This window comes from Salmo salar, chromosome 13 (genome assembly GCF_965601325.2).
Source record: "Salmo salar chromosome 13, fSalSal1, whole genome shotgun sequence".
NCBI classification, from domain to species: Eukaryota; Metazoa; Chordata; class Actinopteri; order Salmoniformes; family Salmonidae; genus Salmo; species Salmo salar.
This window is the reverse complement of record NC_138303.1, coordinates 99,007,662-99,026,276: the sequence shown is the minus strand read 5'-3', so window position 1 is coordinate 99,026,276 and position 18,615 is coordinate 99,007,662. Positions and strand designations below refer to the sequence as shown.

Sequence of the window (18,615 nt, the reverse complement as noted above, 5' to 3'; positions counted from 1 at the left end):
TATTAGCAAGTGCATCGGTGATGTTGTACCCACTGTGACTATTAAAACCTTCCCTAACCAGAAACTGTGGATTTATGGCAGCATTCGTGCAAAACTGAAAGATCGAACCACCACTTTTAATCATGGCAAGGCGACCGGAAACATGACCGAATACAAACAGTGTAGTTATTCCCTCCGCAAAGAAATCAAACAAGCAAAGCATCAGTATAGAGACAAAGTAGAGTCGCAGTTCAACGGCTCAAACACAAGACATATTTGGCAGGGTCTACAGTCAATCACGGATTACAAAAAGAAAACCAGCCCTGTCGCAGACATCGACTTCTTGCTCCCAGACAAATTAAGCAACTTCTTTGCTCGCTTTGAGGACAATACAGTGCCACTGACACAGCCCGCTACCAAAGCCTGTGGGCTCTCCTTCACCATGGCCAACGTGAGTAAAACATTTAAACGTGTTAACCCTCGCAAGGCTGCCGGCCCAGACGGCATCCCTAGCCGCATCTTCAGAGCATGCGCAGACCAGCTGGCTGGTGTGTTTTTACGGGCATATTCAATCAATCCCTATCCCAGTCTGCTGTGCCCACATGCTTCAAGATGGCCACCATTGTCCCTGTTCCCAAGAAAGCTAAGGTAAATGGACTAAATGACTGTCGCCCGGTAGCACTCACTCCTGTCATCATGAAGTGCTTTGAGAGACTAGTCAAGGATCATATCACCTCCACCCTGCCTGATACCCTAGACCCACTCCAGTTTGCTTACCGCCCAAATAGGTCCACGGACGACGCAATCGCCACCACACTGCCCTATCCAGTCTGGACAAGAGGAATACCTATGTAAGAATGCTGTTCATTGACTACAGCTCAGCATTTAACACCATAGTACCCTCCAAACTCATCATTAAGCTCGAGACCCTGTGTCTCGACCCCGCCCTGTGCAACTGGTTCCTGGACTTTCTGACGGGCCGCCCCCCAGGTGGTGAGGGTAGGAAACCACCTCTACCCCGCTGATCCTCAACACTGGGGCCCCACAAGGGTGCGTTCTCAGCCCTCTCCTGTACTCCCTGTTCACCCATGACTGCGTGGCCATGCATGCCTCCAACTCAATCATCAAGTTTGCAGACGACAGTGGTAGGCTTGATCACCAACAACGACGAGACGGCCTTCAGGGAGGAGGTGAGGGCCCTTGAAGTGTGGTGTCAGGAAAATAACCTCTCACTCAATGTCAACAAAACAAAGGAGATGATTGTGGACTTCAGAAACAGCAGAGGGAGCACCCCCCCATCCACATCGACGGGACAGTAGTGGAGAAGGTGGAGAGTTTTAAGTTCCTCGGCGTACACATCACGGGCAAACTGAAATGGTCCACCCACACAGACAGCGTGGTGAAGCCACAACGGCGCCTCTTCAACCTCAGGAGGGTGAAGAAATTTGGCTTGTCACCTAAAACACTCACAAACTTTTACAGATGCACAATCGAGAGCATCCTGTTTGGCTGTATCAACGCCTGGTACGGCAACTGCTCCGCCCACAAACGCAAGTCTCTCCAGAGGGTAGTGCGGTCTGCACAACGCATCACCGGGGGAAAACTACCTGCCCTCCAGGACACCTACGCACCCGATGTCACAGGAAGGCCAAAAAGATCATCAAGGACAACAACCACCTGAGCTACTGCCTGTTAACCCCGCTATCATCCAGAAGGCGAGGTCAGTACAGGTGCGTCAAAGCGGGGACCGAGAGACTGAAAAACAGCTTCTATCTCAAGGCCGTCAGACTGTTAAACAGTCATCACTAACTTTAATAAATTGACTTAATAAAGGTATCACTAGTCACTATAAATAACGCCACTTTAATAATGTCTGCATATCCTACATTACTCATATCATATGCATATACTGTATTCTATACCATCTACTGCATCTTGCCTATGCCGCACAGCCATCGCTCATCCATATATTTATATGTACATATTCTTATTCATCCCTTTACTTGTGTGTGTATAAGGTAGTCATTGTGAATTTGTTAGATTACTTGTTAGATATGACTACACTGTTGGAACTAGAAGCACACACATGACTACACTCGCATTAACATCTTCTAACCATGTGTATGTGACCAATACATTTTGATTTGAAGGGAGTTTCAGAGGTTGTCAGAATGAATGTCATCTGTTACCCGCAAAACACCAGTCTCAACGTCAGCAGTGAAGAGGCGACTGCGGGATGCTGGAGTTCTAGGCAGAGTTGCAAAGAAAAAGCCATATCTCAGACTGGCCAATAAAAAGAAAAGATTAAGATGGGCAAAAGGACACAGACACTGGACAGAGGAACTCTGCCTAGAAGACCAGCATCCCGGAGTTGCCTCTTCACTGTTGTTGTTGAGACTGGTGTTTTGCGGGGACTATTTAATGAAGCTGCCAGTTGAGGACTTGTGAGGCGTCTGTTTCTCAAACTAGACACTGTAACGTGCTTGTCCTCTTGCTCAGGTGTGCACCGGGGCCTCCCACTCCTCTTTCTATTCTGGTTAGAGCCAGTTTGCACTGTTCTGTGAAGGGAGTAGTACACAGCGTTGTACAAGATTTTCAGTTTCTTGGCAATTTCTCACATGGAATAGCCTTCATTTCTCAGAACAAGAATAAACTGACGAGCTTCAGAAGAAAGGTTTTTGTTTCTGGTCATTTTGAGCCTGTAATCGAACCCACAAATGCTGATGCTCCAGATACTCAACTAGTCTATAGAAGGCCAGTTTTATTTCTTCTTTAATCAGGACAACAGTGTTCAGCTGTGCTAACATAATTGCAAAAGGGTTTTCTAATGATCAATTAGCCTTTTTAAAATGATAAAAACTTGGATTAGCTAACACAACCATTGAAACACAGGAGTGATGGTTGCTGATAATGGGCCTCTGTACGCCTATGTAGATATTCCATAAAATAATCACCCGTTTCCAGCTACAATAATCATTTACAACATTAACAATGTCTACACTGTATTTTTTATCAATTTGATGTTATTTTAATGGACAAAATGTTTAGCTTTTCTTTAAAAAACAAGGACATTTCAAAGTGACCCCAAACTTTTGTGTGTGTTTGTTTTTATTTATTTATTCTCCACTCACACACTCTCTCCCCCTTCCAGGTTCCAGCGAACTACAATCCTCCTGCCCCCATCACGGCCCCCATCTTTTCTCCCCTTGGTGCCGGGGACCCCCAGCCCATGGCCCCAGGCCAAGCCCAGAACCAGGAACCATACCAGGGCCCCCTACCCATGAACCCTGGCATGCCCAAGACACATGGAGGGAATGTGGAGGGAGCGCCCGGAGCCCCTACTGCAGATGTCATACAGGCATTGGTCTGTTCCTTTTATAAATTGGCCTATTCCTGATTTTAAGATTATGAGAAACATTGATAGTGGATTACATTACTAGTAGTGCTATATGGCCTCAAAGCTCTTAACATTGTAAGGTGGTACAATTGCAACTTAGAAAGCTCCACAATGATTCACAAGAATTCCAGTCTAAACCCATGTACTGTGATTACCGTCCAGCCGCTGCAGTCCATACCTGCTGAGAAGGTCACTAAGAAGCCCATCCCTGAGGAGCACCAGGTCCTGAAGAACACCTTTGAGGGCCTCATTCAGAAGTGCTTGGCTGCTGCCGCAGACCCCGTGAGTACAGCCCTCCAAAAACGAAATCCCCTTCAGTTACAGACCTTTCTGTAGTACACAGACCTTTAGATGCCTCTTCAAATAAAACTTATTCCTATATAATTAATTTAGCTGCAAAGTGATTGTAAGAAAGAAACATTTCAATGTACTTGTCTCATCCCCCACAGCAAACCAAGAGGAAGCTGGATGACGCCAACAAGCGCCTTGAGGCCCTCTACGACAAGCTACGTGAGCAGACAGTGAGTTGAATAATTCTACATTCTTACACTTCTATATTCCATGTTAGAATGTTGCATATCATTTTTGAGACGTACACTCACACCATGAATCTCTCTCACTGTCAAACGCTCTGTCTATCTCTCTCAATTTCTCCCTCTTTCGTCTGTCTCTCGGTCTCGCTCATTCTCTCTAGCTCTCCCTGGCCATCGTACGAGGCCTGCACAACATGGTGCAATGCATCGAGTCTCGCTCCTACATGGAGAGCCTCAACATCCACACACACATAGTGAGTAGCAGCAACTTCAGCGAGACGTCTGCATTCATGCCTGTGCTCAAGGTGGTTCTGACACAAGCCAACAAACTGGGGGTCTGAGCAGGAGGAGAGACCCTCCCCCACTCCTCTGAGTCTGGGGTGAGATGGAGAAGGATTGGGCAGGGATTGATGAGGTCATAAAAAAAAGACCAGAAAGTCAACATGCAAGCCAGGTGTTTTGTTTTTTTGTTGTACTTTTTACCCCTTTTTTCTCTCCAATTGGTAGTTAGTCTTGTCCCATCTCTGTAACTCCCGTACGGACTCGGGAGAGGCGAAGGCCGAGGGCCATGCGTCCTCCGAAACACCACCCTGCCAAGCTGCGCTGCTTCTTGACACACTGCTCACTTAACCCGGAAGCCAGCCACAGCAATGTGTCAGAGGAAACACCGTACACCTGGCGACCAATTTCAGCTTGCAGGCGCCTGGCCCCCCACAAGGAGCCGCTAGAGCGCGATGGGACAAGGAAATCCCGGCCTTCCAAACCCTCCTCTAACCTAGACGACGCTGGGCAAATTGTGCGCCGCCTCATAGGTCTCCCGGTCACGGCCGGCTGTGACACAGCCTGGGATCGAACCCGGGTCTGTAGTGACACCTCAAGTACTGCGATGCAGTGCCTTAGACCACCACTGCGCCACTCAGGAGGCGCGAGCCAGGTGTTTTAATCAACTCACTTTAGTGGAAGTTCCATTTGGCTCTCAGTGCAGATATTCTACTTCCTCAAGAATCATGATATTTATGACATCACTGTTGGAATTTTTCTTCCCATTCCAGACTGAGTCCCCTCCCCTCCTCCCCTTTTACAACTCGAACACAAGCCATGCCACCGGTATCACAACAGTACAGTAGACACGTGCGGGGAAAAGGACCAAGATATATTGATATAGCCAGTCTTATCATTGTCACAGGGGTAATGTGTTCAAAATACATGTATTTTATGTTGTTTTAAGATCTTTGTCATTCTGTTTAATTTACTTGTTTATTTTCTATGTAATCATGGTTTTCAGACAGCGCAGAGTGCAATGGAGGTTCCTCCCCTTTTAACCAGAGACTGTACTTTAAAACACAGAAACCAGAGACTGTACTTTAAAACACAGAAACCAGAGACTGTACTTTAAAACACAGAAACCAGAGACTGTACTTTAAAACACAGAAACCAGAGACTGTACTTTAAAACACAGAAACCAGAGACTGTACTTTAAAACACAGAAACCAGAGACTGTACTTTAAAACACAGGAGGAATGCATGCTAAGACATTATGCCTGGAATCATTGTCAGACTGTTTTAAGTGGGTATTATTAATGTCAGGTTCATGACGAGGGGACTGGCTTTCTAATAATGGTGGTCATGCCATCATGGGCTTAACGCCATAGTTTTGATTTGTTTCTTCTCTGTTCTTGTCTTCAGTATGATTAAGGCTGTAGATTAAACAGTCTATTTGTCTATTTTATGTCGGTAAGAAGAGAAAGACACTAATATTGAGAGGAGGACATTTTTTAATCAACAACATTACAATATTTTCAATAAATAGTATTTATTTAAAACATGCTGCTTTGTCATTTTAAAATCAGTTGCTTTGAGAGGTTACTAAATGTTTGTCATAAACAGCTTGGATGTCATGTTTTAATAGACAAAATTTCTTTACGTTTACAAATACTGACCAATGAAAAAAGATCTAATCTCATGAATCAACTGGACAGTTAACTTATCTCATGTCCTCCTTGTGCTCTATGGAGATGTTCATCTTAGGAGTGTCTGGATGTAATGCCAGTGTGTTGGAACGGAGAATGATGGATGTGTCTTGACTGTATGGCTCCATCTTCAGCCTTGACCTGATGGCTGAAGACATAAAGGGACTTTTTCGTATCTTGAATTTGTAATTTCTTATGTATTTACAAAATAAAGATGGTCACTATTAGCTTTTATATCAATCTCTGCCTGCCCTCATATCTACTAAGACTAAGACCTACAGTGCCTTCAGAAAGTATTCAAACCCCTTGACTTTTTTCCACATGTCGTGTTACAGCCTGAATTTAAAATTGATTAAATTGAGATTGTGTGTCACTGGCCGACACACAATACCCCATAATGTCAAAATTGAATTGTTTTTATTTATCAAATTAATTAAAAATGAAAAGCTGAAATGTCTTGAGTCAATAAGTATTCCACCCCTTTGTTTATGGCAAGCCTAAATAAGTTCAGGAGTAAAAATGTCCTTAAGTCACATAATAAGTTGAATGTACTCACTGTGTGCAATATTTGTGTTTAACATGATTTTTGAATGACTCCACTCTGTACCACTCATTATACAATTATCTATATGGTCCCTCAGTCGGGCAGGTAATTTCAAACGGATTCAACCACTAAGACCAGGGAGGTTTTCCAATGCATCACAAAGGACACCTATTGGCAAATGGGTAAAAAGCAGACATTGAATATCCCTTTGAGCATGGTGAAGTTATTAATTACACTTTGGATGGTGTATCAATACACCCAGTTACTACAAAGATACAGGCGTCCTTCCGAACGCTGTTGCCGGAGAGGAAGGAAACCGCTCAGGGATTTCACCATGAGGCCAATGGTGACTTTAAAACAAGAGTTTAATGAAATAAAATCAAATGTATTTATATAGCCCTTCTTACATCAGCTGATATCATGAAGTGCTGTACAGAAACCCAGCCTAAAACCCCAAACAGCAAGCAATGCAGGTGTAGAAGCACGGTGGCTAGGAAAAACTCCCTAGAAAGGCCAAAACCTAGGAAGAAACCTAGAGAGGAACCAGGCTATGAGGGGTGGCCAGTCCTCTTCTGGCTGTGCCGGGTGGAGATTATAACAGCACATGGGCTAGATGTTCAAATGTTCATAAATGACCAGCATTGTCAAATAATAATAATGGCTGTGATAGGAGAACTGAGAATGGATCAACAACATTGAAGTTACTCTACACTACTAACTTAAATGACAGAGTGAAAAGGAAGCCTGTACAGAATAAAAAATATTCAAAAACATTTGTTTGCAATAAGGCACTAAAGTAAAACTGCAAACAAAGGAACTTTGTATCCTGAATACAAAGCGTTGTGTTGGATTTGACCCAAACATAACACATCACTGAGTACCACTTCATATTTTCAAGCATGGTGGGGCTGCATCATGTTATCGGTATGTTCGTCATCGGCAAGGACTAGTTTTTTAGGATAAAACTCAACGGAATGCAAAACCCTAGAGGAAAACCTGTTTGTCTGCTTTTCAAACGACACAGTGAGATGATAAATTCACCTTTCACCAAGACAATGACCTAAAACACAATACCAAATATACACTGGAGTTGCCTACTAAGATGACATTGAATGTTCCTGAGTGGCCTAGTTACAGTTTTGACTTAAATCGGCTTGAAAATCGATTGTAAGACTTGAAAATGGTTGTCTAGCAATGATCAACAGCCAACTTGACAGAGTTTGAAGAATTTTTTGCAAATTCGTAAACATATTGTACTTTTTGCAAATTCATAACATATATGAATTGTAATTCGTAACATATTTGAAATGGGTGAACATCCACAAATTAATACATAGGCTACCAATACGAAACACAACATATAATACTAAACATAATAGTATGAAATGCTCTAAGACCAAGCTGCATAAAACAGTAAGTGGAATAAGTAAAGGGGTATGAATAATTTCTGAAGGCACTGTATGTACAGTAGGTATAACTATGTATATTGTAAAGTAAGACAACAGTATGCAACAAATATGCTATCACAAATGTCCAGTCTGATCTTTTCCCTCAAATTTCCAATGTTTTATCATGATACATTACTGTAAAATGTCAAGCCTGTACAGATGGGCTCCTCATTTCACCCACAGAATAATATTTTCACACAACACCTACTTTAATCCTCTTATGTCAAACATGCAACATCGTCTACAAACATTCCTATTGCGTCAAAACCTGTGGCTAAAAAGCAGAATAGTAAAATATGATTTTGGAAGTTATTTTCTTAGATCATCATCCTGGCCGGCTCGCACACCAGCTGGTTCTGACTCCTCGGGGTTCGTACATCAGGACCACACCAGCTGGTTCTGACTCCTCGGGATTCGTACATCAGGACCACACCAGCTGGTTCTGACTCCTCGGGTTCGTACATCAGGACCACACCAGCTGGTTCTGACTCCTCGGGGTTTGTACATCAGGACCACACCAGCTGGTTCTGACTCCTCTGGGTTTGTACATCAGGACCACACCAGCTGGTTCTGACTCCTCGGGATTCGTACATCAGGACCACACCAGCTGGTTCTGACTCCTCGGGATTCGTACATCAGGACCACACCAGCTGGTTCTGACTCCTCGGGATTCGTACATCAGGACCACACCAGCTGGTTCTGACTCCTCGGGGTTTGTACATCAGGACCACACCAGCTGGTTCTGACTCCTCGGGTTTGTACATCAGGACCACACCAGCTGGTTCTGACTCCTCGGGGTTTGTACATCAGGACCACACCAGCTGGTTCTGACTCCTCGGGGTTTGTACATCAGGACCACACCAGCTGGTTCTGACTCCTCGGGGTTCGTACATCAGGACCACACCAGCTGGTTCTGACTCCTCAGCGTTCGTACATCAGGACCACAGCTGCTGCACACTATTGGCTGCGCCACTGCAGCTCCGGTGCGCGCAACATTAGGGGCTTCAATTCTCTAAACCATCCAGCGCTTCTTCTCATCCCCACTGGCACAGAGTCCGAGCAGAAGAAGGCGAAAGATACGCTGTGTACGAGCTGTTTCCTGGAAAAGTGGAAATTGATCGATTTTTCGCTACATCGTTTATGTAACTTCCTATTTTCTACTGAGGTAACTTCGTTGTAGCCTAGTCGGGTTGATCATAGACTATATTCCCAGATTGCGTTTTGGTCTGTGGAGATGGTGAGTGTTCCGGGAGCAAGTGTTCATCAGGACGGGGAGACTGTAGCCTGGGAACCGAGGGGACATGAGCAGGAGAGAAATGCGATGGAATCTCGGTCCCGGGCTACAGATGAGAAAGCTGATGGGTGGAGGTCTAATGGAATCGTCTGGAGAAACGTTATCCTCATGGCCCTTCTGCACATCGGGGCGGTATATTCCCTCCTCGTTATCCCCAGAGCGAAGCCCCTTACCTGGGTCTGGTGTAAGTATTATCTTCCGGAGACAAAGACTTTGATTTAAGTATCATAGCTTGCTTGTGTAACTTCTGGAAATGACCATTGCAGACGCTGTCAGACGGTGCAAGCAGGTGCCGTGCCACTGAATACGTGATGAGATAGATTCATGTATAGCCAATTGTATGTAGCTTACATACCCTACTCCCAAAGTTTGCTATTTATGTTGTTTTTAACATATTTATGAGTAGGCTTAACAAAGGAGATGCCATAACTATAAATAGTGATTCATATTGTGCATGTCAATTTAATTTGCCATAACAAAAAGGCATATTGTGTTTTTTCAATGTTATAGAGCAAAGTTACCTGTTTTGTTACACTGTAACTATCAGCTTTTTGTTTTGTTACACTGTAAATATCAGCTTTTTGTTTTGTTACACTGTAAATATCAGCTTTTTGTTTTGTTACACTGTAAATATCAGCTTTTTGTTTTGTTACACTGTAACTATCAGCTTTTTGTTTTGTTACACTGTAAATATCAGCTTTTTGTTTTGTTACACTGTAAATATCAGCTTTTTGTTTTGTTACACTGTAACTATCAGCTTTTTGTTTTGTTACACTGTAACTATCAGCTTTTTGTTTTGTTACACTGTAACTATCAGCTTTTTGTTTTGTTACACTGTAACTATCAGCTTTTTTAGATTCAGTAATTCCTATGATTTCATAACTAAAAGGTATTCTCATGTAAGAGATGTTTCATCCAAGTCAACAAATATGTAGATGTATTGGTGTATATATATTTTTTTGCTGTGAGAGCTTTTCAGATGACAATTGAACAGCTTGAACAGATTGTGCCTTTAAAGTGGAATGGCATCAGGTACTCTTCATGTCAGAAACAGCGGGCATCTGAATAGGGGGACTCACTATACAACCAGGGTCTTGTTTTATAAGCATTTCTAAATTAAACCTGTTAAAAAGATCAAGTGAGGAAGTGTATTGATTACCTAAAATATGAATATATGGTAGGCAATATCCAGAAATCATTTTAACTCATTTACAATCAAGTTGTGTTATCATCTGCCAAATGAGCATGTTATTATTATTGGCTACATCCTCATTTTGAACTATTAAGATATTAAGGGATTAGCGTCATCTGTCATACCATAACCAATCACAGTGTGTCCGGCCCTCTATGGGCAGTGTCTGTCTGGGTTGCTCTCTGGATGGGTGTTTCCCAGTCAGTCAGTCTTAGTGATGCACAGTTCCTGGAATCAATTCCATGAGACACCAGACAGCACAGCTTTCCAAGTGGAACCCTTTTCATTAGTCTAGTAATCCATTGTTTGAACACAGGGGACGCTATTTTTAGCTGCATAGCCTCCACTATATGAGGCCACATCAGAGACGGAAGAGGAAGCGAGACACCCCACTTGCTGTATTTTTTTTTTCCTGGTTCAATGAATGTCAGTTAACTAAGTACACCAGACCCAGCTGCTATAAAGACACCCATTTAAGTAGACCAGAACCAACCATTTTTTATCAATGACAAACTGCCTGAGTGAACTATCTTCATTTATCAACCATCTATGGCCACATTATTCAAAAGCACCTATTTTTGTGACCTGTATGCCTGAGAGAGAGATTTGGTTGAGCCTAAACTCTCAACCTGGTATCCACCCGTAACATGTATTACACTGCTGACCCTGCCTCTCTTGCAAAAGAGATTTCATCTTTGAACAAAAATATAAATGCAACATGTGAAGTGTTGGTCCCATGTTTCATGAGATTAAATAAAAGATCCCAGAAATGTTACATACGCACAAAAAGTGTATTTCTCTCAAATATGGTGCACAAATTTGTTTACATCCACGTTAGTAAGCATTGCTCCTTTGCCATGATAATCCTTCCACCTGACAGGTGTGGCATATCAAAATGCTGATTAAACAGCATGATCATTACACCAGTGCACCTTGTGCTGGGGACAATAAAAGACCACTCTAAAATGTGCAGTTCTCACACAACACAATGCCACAGATGTCTCAAGTTTTGAGGGAGTGTGCAATTGACATGCTGACTACAGGAATATCCACCAGAGCTGTTGCCAGAGAATTGATTGTTAATTTCTCTACCATAAACTGCCAACAATGTCGTTTTAGAGAATTTGGCAGTACATATACAACTGGCCTTACAACCGCAGACCACGTGTATGGTGTTGTGTGGGCAAGCGGTTTGCTGATGTCAACGTTGTGAACAGAATGCCCCATGGTGGAGGTGGGGTTATGGTATGGGCAGGCATAAGCTACGGACAATGAACACAATTGCATTTTATTGATGGCAATTTGAATGCACAGAAATACTGTGAAGAGATCCTGAGGCCCATTGTGAGGCCCATTTTTTAAAGATATCTGTGACCAAAAGATGAATATCTGTACTCCCAGTCATGTGAAATCCATCGATTAGGTCCTAATACATTTTTCAGTTGATTGATTTCTTCATATGAACTGTAACTCTGTAAAATCTTTGAAATCGTTGCATGTTGCATTAATAGTTTTGTTCAAAGTCTACCCCCCCCCCCCCCTTGGATTTCTCCACATGTTATTGTGTTACAAAGTCGGATTAAAATGGATTTAAATGTGATTTGTTTTTTTTGTAATCTACACAAAATACTTTGCAATATCAAAGCGGATGTAAAATTAAACTTTTCTTTTTTAAAGATAAAAATAAAACAATAATATTCCTCCCGAGTCAATATATGTTAGAATCACCTTTGACAGCGATCATAGCTGTGAGTCTTTCTGGGTAAGTCTTTGACAGCAATCACAGCTGAGTCTTTCTGGGTAAGTCTTTGACAGCGATCATAGCTGAGTCTTTCTGGGTAAGTCTTTGACAGCGATCATAGCTGAGTCTTTCTGGGTAAGTCTCTTAAGTGTTTTGCTCACATGGATTGTGCAATATTTGCTCAATAATTATTTTCAAAATTATTGAAATCATATCAAATCAAATGTAATTTCATTTGTTACATGCGCCGAATACTACAGGTGTAGGTAGACCTTACAGTGAAATGCTTACTTACAAGACCTTAACCAACAATGCTTTAAGAAGTTATGAAAAATTGTGTTATGTAAAAAAGCTCTGTCAAGATGTTGGGGATCGTGGCTAGACAGCCATTTTCAAGTCTTGCCATAGATTTTCAAGCAGATTTTATAAAAAAAATGTCATTAGGTAACTCATGAGGATTCACTGTCTTATGTATTGTATATACTGCTATTTCTATTGTTGTTTTTTAATTAACATTTGAATTGTTTTATTTCACTTAGTCCTGCATGTTCGAGCTCGGAGCCTAAGATTTTCACTGTACCCTGCATTCACACATGCATCCCTGTACATGTGACTATTAAACACTGTGAAGCTGAATCCAGTGTAGTTTTTTTGTAGGTTGTTGTCTTTCTGAAAGGTGAATATCTTTCCCAGTGTCTGGTGTAAAGCAGACTGAAGCAGGTTATCCTCTAGGATTTTGCCTGTGTTTAGCTCCATCCTGTTTCTTTTCCTCCTGAAACATTCCCCAGTCTTTGCCGATGTCAAGCATACCCATACCATGATGCAGCCACCACCATGCTCGAAAATTACTCAGTGACGTGTTGTGTTCGATTTGCCCAAAACATAAGGCGTTTTATTTAGGCCAAAATGTGTATTCCTTAGCCGTGATTTTTTTTGTAGTATTACTTTAGTGCCTTGTTGTATACATAACCATATTTCGGAATATTTATATATTTGTTCCTCTGGTGTGTAACAGGCTGGTATTCACCCTTTCGGTTTTTAAATGGCTCTGTTGTGTTTTCTGGTGTGTGTGTTACAGCCTATGTGTGTTTCATCGTGACAGCCCTGGGAGTGACAGCAGGGGTCCATCGGCTGTGGAGCCACCGCTCCTACAGAGCCAAGCTCCCTCTCAGAGTCTTCCTCGCAGCTGCCAACTCCATGGCCTTCCAGGTTAGTTCAAGTTCATTTTATTATTCTTTTCTATTCACATTAAGTGATGAATGCATACAATAATAAAACTAGAACAGCAACATAGCAACCCTTCAGCATCCAACCATAACAACAGGATGTAACAACAGGATGTAACAACAGGATATAACAACAGGATGTAACAACAGGATGTAACAACAGGATGTAACAACAGGATGTAACAACAGGATGTAACAACAGGATATAACAACAGGATGTAACAACAGGATGTAACAACAGGATGTAACAACAGGATGTAACAACAGGATGTAACAACAGGATATAACAACAGGATGTAACAACAGGATGTAACAACAGGATGTAACAACAGGATGTAACAACAGGATATAACAACAGGATGTAACAACAGGATGTAACAACAGGGTTTACCGGCTTAATCAACAATTGTTTTCCAAATCTTATACTGTCGAAGTACCTCTCCTCCTCCTTTATTCTACTCTTCCTCTTTTCTCAAGTGTCCTCTATCCCTCTCTCCCTCAGCTGTTCAAGTGTCCTCCATCCCTCTCTCCCTCAGCTGTTGAAGTGTCCTCCATCCCTCTCTCCCTCAGCTGTTGAAGTGTTCTCCATTCCTCTCTCCCTCAGCTGTTGAAGTGTCCTCCATCCCTCTCTCCCTCAGCTGTTGAAGTGTCCTCCATCCCTCTCTCCCTCAGCTGTTGAAGTGTCCTCCATTCCTCTCTCCCTCAGCTGTTGAAGTGTCCTCCATCCCTCTCTCCCTCAGCTGTTGAAGTGTCCTCCATCTCTCTCTCCCTCAGCTGTTGAAGTGTCCTCCATCTCTCTCTCCCTCAGCTGTTGAACTGTCCTCCATCCCTCTCCCTCAGCTGTTGACAACCTCTGAAGATATTTGTTAATTAGTCCAGGTGGGAATCACTCTAGAGAACCTTCATAAAGCACAGGGATGAAGATACAGCTTCAATGTAGTATCGCTGGTCTTTCTGCCCTTTCAGACACATAAAAGACAAAAGAAACAGGTGGATATTAATTATTTACTTGTACTTCTACAAATCAAAAGCTATTTCTTCCAAAATTTCTCCGAGAGGCGGCAGGTAGCCTAGTGGTTAGAGCGTTGGGCCAGTAACCGAAAGGTTGCGGGTTCGAATACCTGAGCCGACAAGGTGAAAAATCTGTCGATGTGCCCTTGAGCAAGGTACTTAACCATCATTTGCTCCAGGGGCACCATACTACTATGGCTAATCCTGTAAAACAACAACTATAGACAACCCTCCCCTCTGGAACCCATGACTCCATTTGATTTGAGTTTCAGGTTGATGATTCTAATTAATTGGCTGACCACTGTGCTCTCAGTCTTGTCCCAGGACCTGAAATATATTACACCACTGGTTTCTAATTCTGACAGAGCAATAGGGCCGTCTAACGCAGGTAGACGATGGCTGCTGTGGGGAGTCTGCTGGACAGAAAGAATAGTAGTGTTGTCATGACTACCGAGGTGCACTGTGAGAGACTTCTCTTCATGAATAAATCATGAATGTCCTCTTTATGGAAAATTTGCCTGAATGCAGGATTCAAAAAGTTCACTTCACACATCTTTTTCCTCCTCTCTCCTCCCCAGAATGACATCTATGAGTGGGCGAGAGACCACCGTGTGCACCACAAGTTCTCAGAGACAGATGCAGACCCCCACAATGCAACACGAGGCTTCTTCTTTGCTCACATTGGCTGGCTGTTTGTGCGTAAACACCGTGATGTCATCGAGAAGGGAAAGAAGCTGGACGTCACTGACCTCTTGGCTGATCCCGTCGTCCAGTTTCAGAGAAAGTGGGTCCACTGCCACATTTCACATTGACCCCTAGCTCTAGCCCTGTTTGATTGATTAGAACACAACACCACTAGCTTTGCACTTGTCTTCCTGTAAGTCAGGGTTCCCCAACTGGCCCGCAGGTGGTTTTATTTGGCCCCCCAATGTTGTTGTTTTTTGTGGAATTTTCATTGTTGGACATAAAAGACTGTAAAAAAATCACCAGGTGATTTTCATTTAAGAAATCTGTTTCCAAGTATTCCCACACATAATAGAGTGACATGATGTGATCGCATACAAATGTAATCAAAGTTTGAAATTATTATGTTTTAGTCAAACATAAAATTTGTTTGGACTTCTTGCGGACAATTTGCAGTCTACAAATGATTTGTAATTATGTTCCGGCCCCCTGATTATCCGCTCAAGAAAAAATTGTCCCGCGGGTGAATCTGGTTGATGATCCCTTCTGTAAGTCATAAGTTACTCTGGATAAGCCCTATAAGATATTCTCCTCTCCTCTCTGCTCATCTCTGCTCTTCTCCTCTCCTGTCTTCCATCAACTCTCCTTTCTTCTCTTCCCTCTCTTCTCCTCTCCTCTGCCTTCCTTTTGACTCTATTCTATCCCAGGTACTATAAGACCACGGTCCTGATAATGTGCTTCCTGGTTCCCACCGTGGTTCCCTGGTACTTCTGGGGCGAGACGCTATGGAACTCCTACTTCCTGGCGTCCATCTTGCGTTACACCATCTCACTCAACGTCACCTGGCTGGTGAACAGCGCCGCCCACATGTACGGGAACCGACCGTACGACCAGAACATCAGTCCCCGGGAGAACCGCTGGGTCACCTTCGGAGCCATCGGTGAGTCTGGCTATGACCTGTTATAACATGTTATTAACTCATAAACAATTTATTCTACTGTAGTGTCTCATAATGTTGTTATATCTATGGTCCCTCCTTTACTGCTTCTACTTTGTATTGTCTGATATTGTAAGATTCAAATTAATGGATCGAAATGATTGGAATTGTATGCAAAAGAATGCATATAACATTTGTACTTCCTATCCCCCATCCACATCCCCCTAGGTGAAGGTTTCCATAACTTTCACCACACATTCCCCTTTGACTACTCTACCAGTGAGTTCGGGCTGCGTTTCAACCCCACCACATGCTTCATCGATCTCATGTGCTGGATGAGCCTGGCCAGCAACCGCAAGAAGGCATCCGTGGAAATAATACAGGCCAGGAAACTAAGGACAGGGGATGGGAGCTACGGGGCAGTCAACACTAGACAAGAAAAATAAACATGAGTGGTGGTTCAGAAGTCCATGATGAAGATGTCAATCTTTTCTTATGCCGCCATGCATTATGATTTCTAATCATGATTTGCCTGCTATATTTTCTACTTTGTTATTTTTGGTTCCCAAAATGACATATTATGTCCTGACACAAAGGTGTAGTTTTTGACTCACTGGTTAGTTAATCCAAGGTTTGATGTGGAAACCAAGACAACCAGACACCTTTTGAAATCGGAATATCAAATCCTAGCATTGATACTTACCTGTTGCAAGAGCTTCCACAAGCTAGGTTCTACAGTGCAATACCCTGTGGAGAAGGGGTTCTACTGCAGGGTGACTGGTGCTGAGACATGATCACTCCTGCATTCAGGATACACGTGCTGTTTATTGTCAACATTTCGGTTGTCGTGTCTTGGAAAAGGTCACAGAATGAAACGTGGACAGTAAATGTCACATGTAGAGGTAATGGTGTGTGGGAGTTTACTCCTGTCACCTGTACCAAGTCACCCCTCCCCCTCCATTCCTTCATCACATCTAGAGATCAACTTAGGTGGTGTGAAAAATGTGTTCTGGGTACAGCCTATCAGAGACCAAGACATACAGATTACATGAACGTCTAAATAAGTTTATTGCTAGTGTCAGCACTTTGACTGAGTGACTGACTCACTGACTGAGGAAGGACTGACTGACTGACTGACTGACTGACTGACTGACTGACTGACTGACTGACTGACTGACTGACTGACTGACTGACTGAGGAAGGACTGACTGACTGAGGAAGGACTGACTGACTGAGGAAGGACTGACTGACTGATGACTGAGGAAGGACTGACTGACTGATGACTGAGGAAGGACTGACTGACTGATGACTGACTGACTGATGACTGAGGAAGGACTGACTGACTGACTGACTGACTGATGACTGAGGAAAGACTGACTGACTGATGACTGAGGAAGGACTGACTGACTGACTGACTGACTGATGACTGAGGAAGGACTGACTGACTGACTGACTGACTGATGACTGAGGAAGGACTGACTGACTGACTGACTGACTGACTGACTGACTGACTGACTGAGGAAGGACTGACTGACTGACTGATGACTGAGGAAGGACTGACTGACTGACTGAGGAAGGACTGACTGACTGAGGAAGGACTGACTGACTGACTGACTGACTGACTGAGGAAGGACTGACTGACTGATGACTGAGGAAGGACTGACTGACTGATGACTGAGGAAGGACTGACTGACTGATGACTGAGGAAGGACTGACTGACTGATGACTGAGGAAGGACTGACTGACTGATGACTGACTGACTGACTGACTGACTGACTGACTGACTGACTGACTGAGTGACTGACTGACTGACTGACTGACTGACTGACTGACTGACTGACTGACTGACTGACTGACTGACTGACTGACTGACTGATTGAGGACTGACTGAATGGCTGACTGACTGATGACTGTGTGGATGAGTAATACTGGTCTTTAACTGATTCAGTGTTGAATGATAAGAGGAGTTGAACTCTATGCTTTCAGAGAATCTAACAGACTGTGGAAGAAGTGGTAGGCAGATATTCAATATGTACTTCAGAGCAAGGACACACAGCCACAAAGTAATAAAATATGATTTAAAACCTAACTCTCAACTTAACCACACTGCTAACCCTAATGCCTAACCCTACCCTAACATTAAGACCAAAAAGCTATTTTTGTTTTCATGAATTTTTACAATATAGGCAATTTTGACTTTGCAGCTAGCCCATCTAATGGAAATTGCTCAGTTCTGCCTCAAGGACAAGACTCGTCCCAATAATTGTCAACCTGCTCAAGTTTCAAAGTTTCAACGTTTCTTTGTCACGTGCACAGGATGCAAGCTTTTCCCAACAATGAATGCAGTACTCAATTACAAGGTGAGAGGAAATGATATAAAGTAAAAATATAAAGTAATAGTATAAAGTAATTGTATAAAGTAATAATATAAATTAATAGCATAAAGTAATACTATAAATTAATAGTATAAAGTAAACATGAGAAGCAAGCTACAGTGGCAAGAAAAAAAAATGTGAACACTTTGGAATTACCTGGATTTCTGCATAAATCAGTCATAAGATTTGATCTGATCTTCATCTTAGTCACAACAATAGACAAACACAGTGTGCTTAAACTAATAACACACAAATTATTGTCTTTTTCTTGTCTATATTGAATA

The 18,615-nt window shown here is 42.8% G+C and overlaps 2 protein-coding genes across 6 annotated transcripts in view; both read left to right on the top strand.

Moving 5' to 3' along the window:
• The window catches only part of LOC106568322 (protein transport protein Sec31A), a 41,387-nt gene extending 35,274 nt beyond the window's left edge, over positions 1-6,113 (top strand). For all 5 annotated transcript variants that reach the window (XM_082960506.1, XM_082960507.1, XM_082960504.1 and 2 more), the window contains 4 exons: positions 3,131-3,343; positions 3,539-3,658; positions 3,826-3,897; positions 4,071-6,113. In XM_082960506.1, the coding sequence (XP_082816632.1) occupies positions 3,131-3,343; positions 3,539-3,658; positions 3,826-3,897; positions 4,071-4,250 (585 nt within the window). In that variant the 3' untranslated portion in view covers positions 4,251-6,113. The remainder of the gene's footprint in view (positions 1-3,130; positions 3,344-3,538; positions 3,659-3,825; positions 3,898-4,070) is intronic.
• A 2,612-nt stretch (positions 6,114-8,725) lies between these two features.
• On the top strand, positions 8,726-16,695 carry LOC106568335 (stearoyl-CoA desaturase 5). The gene is made up of 5 exons (XM_014138590.3): positions 8,726-9,349; positions 13,177-13,307; positions 14,914-15,119; positions 15,727-15,959; positions 16,185-16,695. The coding sequence occupies exons 1-5, from the start codon at positions 9,106-9,108 to the stop codon at positions 16,400-16,402; spliced, it is 1,032 nt and encodes a 343-aa protein (XP_013994065.1). The 5' UTR covers positions 8,726-9,105; the 3' UTR covers positions 16,403-16,695.
• The last annotated feature ends 1,920 nt before the right edge of the window (positions 16,696-18,615 follow it).

Coding starts and splice junctions, on each gene's coding strand:
- LOC106568335 (XM_014138590.3), top strand. CDS start 9,106: ATGGTGAGTGTTCCGGGAGCAAGTGTTCATCAGGACGGGGAGACTGTA. Junction 15,120..15,726: donor GTCGTCCAGTTTCAGAGAAA/GTGGGTCCACTG, acceptor ATTCTATCCCAG/GTACTATAAGACCACGGTCC. Junction 15,960..16,184: donor GGTCACCTTCGGAGCCATCG/GTGAGTCTGGCT, acceptor ACATCCCCCTAG/GTGAAGGTTTCCATAACTTT.